Source organism: Lupinus angustifolius, unplaced genomic scaffold (genome assembly GCF_001865875.1).
Source record: "Lupinus angustifolius cultivar Tanjil unplaced genomic scaffold, LupAngTanjil_v1.0 Scaffold_170_31, whole genome shotgun sequence".
Classification (NCBI taxonomy): Eukaryota; Viridiplantae; Streptophyta; class Magnoliopsida; order Fabales; family Fabaceae; genus Lupinus; species Lupinus angustifolius.
Window position 1 is genome coordinate 53,655 of NW_017726398.1, and position 10,794 is coordinate 64,448.

Sequence of the window (10,794 nt, forward strand, 5' to 3'; positions counted from 1 at the left end):
CGTAAAATTCGTGGTGTTACAAAATATATGTATTTTAATTAGGAATATATAAGACTAACAAATTAATTATTAGAATCTTTTTATTATTTTGATTAAAATTATCAGAAATTTTTTTCCGTCAAATCCTAACTTAATGTGTTTTTAATTTATGAGTTATTTTCATACAATGATTATTAGCTAAAACATAATCAAATAAATAACATTTAATTATACAATATTTGAATGCTAAAAATATATTCAAATATTTATACACAATGAACATTAATCTAAAATAAAATATAAGCATTTAAGAGATATGCTAAAAAATCATTATGACTTTATATGATACTTATAAACGTAATCACAAAAAATATGATACAAAAATAAGTCCTTATATTTATAATTTTATATAGAGAATATAGAAGTGAGATATTAATCCAATACAATTTGAATTTTATTTATTGAGTTATTTTAGAATCAAGTATTTTCTATAATCACACTTTCAACAAATAAATGCTTATACAAACGCATTTATAATTTTTAATATTCTACTTATACACTCAAAAATTAATGTTAATATTACAATTATATGAATGAAAAAATATATAATTCAATACATGATTTATTGATATTATAAAATATATGTATATTACATTTGCATTATGCATAAACAAAAAAACGACTCATGCAAGTGCACAGGTACACTGCTAGTTTATACTAATTTCCCACTTAGGATATCCTAGCATAACGAGCTTTTATGTGGTTTGAGAGTTTTGGTTTTTTCTACCATATTATTATTTAGTTTTTCCTACCATATTATTATTTAGTTTTCCTTTTTTTAAAAAAGAAAGACACTTTTGAAAAAACTTATGATCAATATATGTGGCAAAATTATCCATTATCTATCCAACTCCAAGAAAATTAAATTCATTCATTAGAGCTAAATAGGTAATTTTTAGATTTGAATCTATCCACTATATTCAATTGATATTCATGAATATATTCATTTTGATGAATATCCATCTAAAATCAAGCATTCAAAAATGATATATTTTGCTTTTCAATTTCATTTAATATTTAAGAAAATTAAATTCAAGCAAATCATTCATGATTCTCACTTTTAATATTTTATTCTATTTAAATCGATTATAGGACATGTGAATGTAGTTAATATCAAAAGTTTCTTCTTAAGTATATAACGTATATAAGTATGAGAACAAATGTATGCATTGATAGTGTATAAAATTTATATATTATCATTGTATCATCCACCATTTATATTTAATCATCATTGACTCTTTAAAATATAATACAAATTAATTGTGGATGATGATGCATAAATGTTTACAGTAACATTACATAGATATTATACTCTATAAATATTTGTTAAATTTTTTACATATAGAATCTTAATCGTCGGATCCTAGTAGAATATTGTAAAAAAAAAAATTAAAGTTCAAAATATTACTTTAAAAACAAACATTTTTTTAAAGGTGATTTTAAAAAATGTTTTATTGAGATAGTAGTTTTTAAAATATTAAGTTTTTTAAAAAGTGTTTTTAATTTCAATAAAAAAATCAAATGGATTCAATATCCAACCAAATTTATAAAAATTGAGTCATGGATAGATTAGAATTTACCCATTAATTTTGGATATAGATGAATTGAATAACTTAAAATACATTTTAAAGGGATTTATATAGGTTGATAGGTTCATTTGCCACGTGTAACTATTAGCACAGAGATGAGAGATGTAACATTTTGTGACCTAATTTTGGCAAGAGACTAGGGACTGAACCAGGAAATTTTGACATATGAGCAAACAACATTTCCCACAACTTTACATTACTAAAAAAAGTAAAAAACAAATGTTGTAAAGTTGGCAGAAGAAGTTATGTAGACTTATTCACAAAACATTTTGTTTTACTAACAAGGTATTGGTCTATGGGTGTAAGGTTTTACTAAATCTACATATCGGCCAAAAGGTTAAATTTTCGATTCCTATGAACAACCAAAAGGGACTAGTTCATTGCCAGTGGATCTCCTTAGTTCCTTACCCTTTCCATGCACAACAAAAGTGATCTCTATTTGTTACTCAAGAAATACATGCCTTGCCAACAAATAGTAATGAAACTAACCCATATACTGCAAGTAGTTGACATCATTTTATACAAGTAACCATGTCAAAAATGGGTTTGGAGTGCAGTAAATAGTCTTTCACTCCATAATATACCAAACCATTCTAAAAAGGAGTTTTGGAAGCTTGACCTGTTTGCTAGGTTCTTGACATAAAATATGAAACTAAAAGAGACTAAACTGATAGTTCCCTATGAAAAAGCCAAAGTTAAAAGCTCTAAACCAACCTCGTGGCACTACTAAACACTGCACACATTCAATGCATAGTTACATGTAACCTTCAAATATCCTATTACAAAATTCAAGCCATTAACCAGTCTTCATTCTTGTGGATTTAGGCTTCCCACCAGTGTTTTTAACACCATCCGCTTTCGGTAGATCATTCAGATGTTTATTAGCAGAAGAAGAGTCCACAGATTTGACAGCAGATTTTGCAGATTAACATTTGGAGATGCTTGAAGAAGTTCTACCCCTATTGATCCATTACAATATTTCAATAAGAATCCGAATAAAAAACTTTCTGAACCCAAATATTTTGTCTAGCATGCATACTAACCTGGACCGGAAACTGATGTTTTTACTCTTGTCTGATTCCAAATCAGGTTCTTCTTTGATTTTTTGTGCTCTGCACATTATGAATGATTTGACAGTATAAGGCTAATGATTCAGATAAAGATCAATAGCAAAAAACAAAAAAGATGCATAGCATTAGTTGAGGACCAAGTAGCAATCATATAACATCAAAGCCATGTTATTGGCATAAAATCTCGGATAATATTGTCTGCTATAGATACACTTTAGGCACTGATGCCTTTCAGAGTAATTATACTTACATATATGATGCCTCTGCAAGCTTGTGAAGAGCAAGTCCTTGTTCCTGTTAGCAGAATATCAGTATGCATGAATTAAATCGACGATATGAGCAAAAATAACTAAATAAGCATCAAATTTATACTCACCTCATCTGGTGGAACATTGGCAGCAATTACCTCCCAGCGCTGCCTTTTCATGTTTAAAATTTCCACCTCACCGTCAGCATACAGAATCTATCGAAAAGTCATTAGAAACATTAATAGATATGATTATACAAGTTTAAGCTTTTCAAGTTGAGTAGTGTTACTCTCGCAACCATTTGAACACAAATAGCTATTTTATTTTTCATAAGCAACACAAGAATTGGAATTATTACTTTTGTTTCAAATAATTGTGCATGAGGGAGTGAGAAAAATGATCATGCAAATAACACCTTTTCAAATCACGTTACCATGGTACAGTGGTAGGAGGTATTAAGTTCCAGCTCTTGAATTCATTCAACTTATCAGTGCCATAATTTTGGAACCCGACAAGACAAAACATTAGGCCTACTTTTCTTGAGAATACACAGGCATATTAACGAATAAAAGTCCTTACTCTTCAACAGTTAAATGAAAGCCCATAAACGAAAGATAAACATTCTCATGGAATAAGTCAAATTGAGAATAAGAATGGCTTAAGATGTCATATGACGCCAGAGTATTATCAGAGTCCATGCTACAGCTTGTTGCACAATTATCGGAATATGTTCTATCAGCAACTCACAATTATAAAGCTTACATCATCGAAGATGATGCATGAACAAATCCTAGAGCCGAAGAGAAATTATAAATAATATGATATCATTCAGCCATCTCTCACCTTGTGCTTTCCTTTGACAGGATCATATGAATCCACAACGCCTTCATAAAACCTGAAGAAAGCAGTTTGATATGTATAATGTAAGGACAAAATGGAATGAATTTGTACTTCAACGCCACAAATTAGTAGGATAAAATAAACAAGTTACGGGAGGTATTAAATAACATGTATTTAGAGAATGCAATTGCCTAGTTATGTATCTGCAATTTATCAATAGCAAAATCGTATGTCACAGAGGGAATAACCCTAAAGAAATATAAAATTACAAAGGCAGATGACACTAGTAAAATATAATGCTAGTTAGAAACCAACCAATGGGCTAAAGTTCAAATTCCTTATTAAAATCACAAAGCATGTTTCTGAATTCAAGTGTTCTAACACAAGCCATTAGGCCATCCTAGACAAAAGAGACTGAAGATGACAATAGTGTCCCCACTCTACTATCAGAAGCATATGAAATCATCTTTTAAGCCAGCTGAATGAGTTTGCAAGACAATAAGGAAAGTGATTTCTAAGTCCAAAATTCCAAAGAGATTATATAAATAATAAACCATTGCAATTTGTTTTTTAAACCACCCCCACCCGGTAAAAAAAATCATTACAGATGAGAAGTCCTTTGCCGCCCTTTTTTTACAGATGAGAAGTCCACATCGTAGAAAGATAGATACATTCATACATCAGCCATGTCCCTGAAAACCTTCTTCTGTATGAGTCTTTTACGCAAAACTCAACTAGAATTCATAGCATGATACCCTCTAAATATAAGATTGTCCCGTAGTTCTTAACCATGGGCATGCATCATCATATGGCTTAACGCAGCTAAGTTAATGGTATTCTTGATTAGAAATTGGTAACAGAGGAATGCAGCGATAGGAATAGATTACACAACAGTGCTACTGAAATACTTACATTTTGTCCATTGGCCACCACACCTTGATCCTACTACCAACCAATGAGTCGCCAAGGTCACGAGTTTCAGATACCTGAAGAAAAATATAACAGTAAACCTAATCTATTAAACAAATCTATATAAGGTATGAGTTACGAAGAAGAAATAATGGTAGGGGATAGTTCCCGAAACAAACAACACTGGAAATAAGCTTTTGATTCAAATTATACAGTTAAAAGCCTGAAAAATAAAGCTGTTATGCCAGTTTTGTTAGTTTTGGCCAAAATGACTAAGAATGGAGACAAGGGCATAAATTTTTATGCAAGACAATGGCAAAGAAATAGAGACAGTGAAAATTTGTACAAACAGATATTCAGAGACAATTTTTTATGTGAACAACGAAAACAGCAATAGCAAGGTAATAACTTGTCCATTAGACCATAATCTTAGGCACTGTCACCATTTAATGGAATAGAATACAAAAGTCATATAAACATTAAGGACAATGGTACACCTTGCTTAATGGAAAAGTCATATAAACATTAAAGAAAAATCACCCTAGATAAAGGCATGCCAAGGTTTTAATCGAAAAACTTTATATTTCAATAACAGTGCTAGATTTCAATTGCATACATCTACACTTACCGTGGTTTGATTTCTCTTCCGCCTTACTGAGGACCTAGCATCTTCTCTATTCTCACAAGAATCCTTAGTTTCCACCTCAGCAACTGCCAATTTAGGAGCCACAACAGTTTTCTCATCATGTTTTTTAGCAGGGAATTTGATTCTGATGGATGTCTTAGGTTTTGCTTCAGCATCCTTCCCAGATTCTGGTTCCTTTTCCATCCTAGAACCATTAGATTTCGAAGCAGTCTCTTCGAGCAGAGGATTCAAATTTCCTTCCTTTAGTTTTGACACAGATTTATAATCATCATCTTGATTGTCTGTCCTATTTCTTTTCCTTTGCTGTCTCCTTTTGGAGCGGCTTCCATGAGGTATGTTATCATTTGTCAAAGCAGAAGCAACATAAGTATTCTCATCAGCCTTTGGTTTAGAATTTGAAGCTTCATGACCTTTCCTAATATATTTAGGCTGTGACTGTGCATTAACCTTGTTGGAAGCAGGACTTTCATCGGATGAAACAATGCTGCCAATGTTGTGCGTCTTTCTGGACTGCGCAGGTTTTACTATGTTCACATTTAGTGGCTTAGAAACTAGAGCTCCACTTTCAGTTTTAGGCTTTGACTGCAACTTGCCCTTTCTAGAAGCAGGGTTTTCCGAAGGTGAAAAAGAAGAGCTGCTATCACGAGCCTTTCTAGATAGAGCTGATTTTCCAGTTTTTGTTCCCAGAGAAATGCAAGAGCCATCATAGCCTTCCTTTGCATTCAATGAAGAATTCTGCTTATGATCTCTCTTCCTTGGTACAGTATTCAGCCGAGTTTCTGATTTTGGCTCCTGCTCAGACACTAAATTGCCATTTTCTGAATCAGTTTTTATGTTGCTGCTTTTCGAGTGCTTGGTAGGATCAGAATGCATTTTCCTTTTTGACCTAGACTTTTTGGTAACTTCAGAATCCTTAGTCGAAGCACTGGCACCGGCACTTCTCATGTTTGATTTAGTATCATCCGTAGTTTGGATATCTATCACACAAGTAATAACTGGTTCATGAACCTTGGTCACCTGATTAAGAATGAAGCTTAAATGTTTAACATTGCATTAATGCTATTATTCACTGATACTTAATGAAGCAAGCACAACAGTTTAAAAGTAAAATTTAAGAATCCAACATAAAGGCAAAAGATAATTACATCACAGGGCTGAACCTGAGGCTTTGCAACACAACCAATCCTAAGTAGAATCTAGCACAAAACTTAAAACCACGGAATAGATAGCAAGACAAAAATGAAGATATCAATGCAAGATGGGTTGTGTAAAAATAAGCACAACCATATATCCCCTCCCTTAATAACAGGACTTCTCAGGCAGTCATGAAAAAATGGAAATTGCTCTAGTTTTCTCACTTTATTCCATCTTCTATAAAGCATCAAACAACCTTTGCTTTCTCCAAAAGAATTAATTTAAAGGAGGTTGATCTATAAATCTACTTTGATGTCAAAGTTATTTGAGAACATGCTAAGGAAACTCAAACAGTAGCAACAGTCAAGGTTCAAGAGACTCCGTGTGTCAATTAAATTTGTTGCATGGCTTCCAAAATGCAATTTTTTCCGAGGGACAAGCCTACACTGAGGAACATGATTTATGATAGAGCATTACAGCATAGTTCGATCCATGTAGCTGACCCCACCTAGTGGGATTAAGGCCTGGTTGTTGTTGGTTGGCTTCCAACATGCAGCAAAAATAAGACTAAGCAGGAACATCACCAATTTATCTGATAGGGTATTGCATTGGACAAGTAAAACACACCACTGTCTTCTTAGAACCGTTTGAATGATCATGTTGGAGGGATTCAAATCCATTCTGGCAAATAGTAGAAACTATTCGTGCATACTCATCAAGAGTTCGACCTGAAGACTCCACTGCTTTCATGAGATAGGGCTTAAGCTTAACGGCACAATTTGTAATTACTTTCTCCCCCAATGTCCAAGAAATGGGTGAAATAGTCTGGAAAAATAAAATAAAACATATTGGCAAAGTTAGATAAAAGGACGTGAAATAACAAATAAAAATAAATAAAAGAAACAAGAAGGGAAGGATGTAAGATGAAATTTATATAAAGCAAAGCACATTACCTGATTTTCATTTCTTACACTGTTTAATAGAGTTCTTAGAAGATCTGAGGAAATTTCTTCAGATTCAGTCAAGACCATGGTCATGATGGTTTCCATGCAATCAATTACATGGCGCAGATGGTTTGACCTTTAAATTGAGCAAGCAATACCTTAAGTCATTATAGCTGGAAAATGCAATCTAGTAATAGAAGGATGTCTATAATATATTCTCGATATACAGAAAAGCTGACTCGTGATTACAACATCTAACTCATCTTCTAGTTAAGTGATCAACTTCAATAAGTGTCACCAGAATTGCAACATTGTTTACACATCAACTATCTCAACAGAGTTCAGATATCCACTTAGAAATGGAAAAGAAATCTAAAATTTGCATGGAGGAATTTCAGAGATCTTGTGCATTTTCAAATATACAAAATCTATAAGTTCGGAACAGGAATAAAATATGAAAGATATGATGCCATGGCTCAAACCTTATATTTGTCAAGAAATGCTGAAACATCTCAAGAACCAGGTCATCACACTCAAGGTCCAGCATGACCAAGCATAATCTGAGGTTTGCAAAATTATCAATTATCGAAAGTACTTTTTCATAACAGTGGCCAGATGCATGAGACAGTTTCTCGAAAGCTGACACTATAAGCTTGAAAATTTCCTGTTCACCATAAAAAACAAATGCTTTCTATTCATATATTGATCAAACAAGAAACATAGGAATTCCAAAAAACATTAAATTCAATTATACGATTACTTAAAGTGTTTGGTTGAAAAATAACACCAAACTAAAATGATTACCTTCATCAGTTCATCATGAAAAGGGGCTTCGGGTGCTGTAATTCTTGCAATCTCAGTGATGCAACATGTAACTGAAATTTTAACATCCTCATTTGTGTGCCTCAAAAGCTCATCAGAAATCAATGCCTTCATTGAAGGTAAAAGTGATTTCTGAACTGGCTCGGTTGGTGCTTGATCCATAGTTGATAACACCAGCGCCAATTCCTAAAAGTTTGAAAACCAAAAATATAGAAAAAGATGGAGAATAAAGTCAGATCAGTTGAATTCGGAATGCTTGTTGTATCAATTAATCTAAATTTGTTCCAAAATTCAAAAGAACACCGAAATACACAGTGATTACTCCTAGTTTATGTTGTCATTTGAAATGTTTCAAGCCAGATATTCCATTAAATTTTTTCCACCTCTAGTAATATTTGCTAAATATCCCATTTCAGGGAATCATGTGCACCAACCGTGTTTTCTATCTGACAGCCGGAGACTAATCCCTTTCAAGGCAGCAAGATCATCAGAGTAGGTACAACCTCTTCCAACAAAGTCTTTTCCATAGTCTTATCTAGTTTTGGTTATGCAATGAACCAATATCAACATCTCATTAGTATTAATTCTATTATACACCAGAAACCATACAAATGACTTGACCATGAATGGAGTTTTTGGACTTCCAAAAGGGGCTTATCAAGATGGAAATGCACTCTATACAACAAAAATTGAGAAGTTGGAAAATAGGATTTTTAAGAAAAACATGAATTGAGCCAATGAGACCCAACATAAGGCTTGGTTGTGGTCAGTGATTCAAATTGCAGACCGCATCACGTTATGCATCCGCAATGTTGTGGTTGGGGTGCCCGCATCACACCGCAATTGCAGTGTGACACTGAATCACAATGAAGCAGCCGCAATTTAAAATACTGGTTGTGGTTGTTGTTGAGCCAAAAAGATCCAACAACAACCAAGCCTTTTTGTCCACTAGATGAGGGGAAAACTGGAAATTTGAAGAAAAAATGGAATCTTGAATACAATGGGAAAAAGTTGAATTGGGTATTACACCATGGGACCAATCCCAAACAACAGATAAAACAATTGTATCTATCATATTGAAAACGTGGAAATTCAAAGAAAAAAATTGGAATCTAGAAAATAGGAGAAAGTGGAATTAGGTATTAGACCATGAGACCAATCACAATAATCACAAACATCAAATAAACAATTACAGTTATCAGATTAAAAAATTCAAAGAAATTAAAAACTAAGGACAACATATATCTACACCAAAAATAATAAACTCAATCCAGCAACCAAAAAACAGTGTTCTAATCCAAAACAGATAGGAATATGTGATCAATTCAAAAGGAACATATGAATTAACAATGAAAGAGATAGATATGCAGTAAAAGGGAGAAAAGGGCACTAATAATATTACATTGAGAAGTTGAAGAAGGTTCTTATCTTCAACTTGAAGAGAAATGGATTTGAGAAGGTTCCTTCCCAAATCACTAAGACTCTTTACTATCTCCCTCTCAGTGTCAACATTGGAATAAGACATTTTGTTCTTCCACAATCAAACACACACTAAGGATGTTTCTTGTTTTATAGACCTTTCTCTTCAACAAATCAAAGCATAGCAAACAAGTCAGCACAGCAAAATTCAGGGGTTTGTGTCAAAGTGTTTGACATGCAACCACAATGATGGGTGTAAGCAATTCCGATTTAAAACGCGAAAGGGATGGAACCAAACCAAACTGTAAAATGTGGTTCGGTTCGATTATTTTTTTAAAGAACCGTTTATGTTCGGTTCGGTTTATGATTTTAGAAATTTAGGAACCATTGGAACCGAACCGAACGGCATATTAAAGGATTGGGGAATAATGTTTTATAATTGTTTAAATTCTTCGACCAACTTTCTAGCTTAAATTATAAATTGTTATATGAATTGTAGTGGTATATATGTTACTAAATTATTATTAAGGTAATATTATATATGTTATTAGTTACTAAATTGTTTCCTAATGTCTTATAATTTGGAACATATTTACAATGATATTAAGTTTGGAACTAACATATATCATATATTGTTATACCTGTATTATTACATGTATTACTAATTATGAAATGTAAGCTTATATATATATATATATTACTAATCATGAATTTTGTTGTATGATTCATAATGTTTATCCTTTTATGGATAAACAATATTTATTGTAATACATTTTTTATTTATGTTCCTTTATAATGATGTTGTATATTGTTTGAAGAGAAATGATAGATTATCAAGAAAAATAATTCTTTTATTCCAAATGAAAATTGTAGTGAAAAATGATTTATCTTTTCAAATATTCAAAGGGAAAAGAAATAAACAATAGTTTAGATTAAAAGTGTTATTAAAAAATAGTTGTGCTCAAGTTTTTAAAAATATTATGATCATTATTTTGGAATCACTTACATTCCAAAGCTAGCGTATCATGGATTATCACATCATAGACTAGAGAAGTAATTTCATCAAGGTCACTTTGATATGAAAGTGTGTGATGTGCTAGCTAGGACTATATAAGTAATTCTCAAAATAATATG

General features: G+C 32.3%; 1 protein-coding gene across 2 annotated transcripts; it reads right to left on the bottom strand.

The window, feature by feature from the left end:
• Nucleotides 1-2,179: 2,179 nt before the first annotated feature.
• Nucleotides 2,180-9,901, bottom strand: LOC109340431. 2 transcript variants are annotated; one of them, XM_019578128.1, is made up of 12 exons: nucleotides 9,644-9,901; nucleotides 8,224-8,427; nucleotides 7,902-8,083; nucleotides 7,429-7,555; nucleotides 7,109-7,300; nucleotides 5,324-6,364; nucleotides 4,699-4,772; nucleotides 3,790-3,841; nucleotides 3,075-3,161; nucleotides 2,949-2,992; nucleotides 2,672-2,740; nucleotides 2,180-2,587 (listed from the first exon to the last, which is right to left on the bottom strand). In XM_019578128.1, the coding sequence occupies exons 1-12, from the start codon at nucleotides 9,764-9,766 to the stop codon at nucleotides 2,554-2,556; spliced, it is 2,229 nt and encodes a 742-aa protein (XP_019433673.1). In that variant the 5' UTR covers nucleotides 9,767-9,901; the 3' UTR covers nucleotides 2,180-2,553. The 2 variants fall into 2 exon arrangements, with proteins under 2 accessions (XP_019433673.1, XP_019433672.1); XM_019578127.1 differs by having other exon boundaries at nucleotides 5,324-6,358; nucleotides 7,103-7,300.
• Between the last annotated feature and the right edge of the window lie 893 nt (nucleotides 9,902-10,794).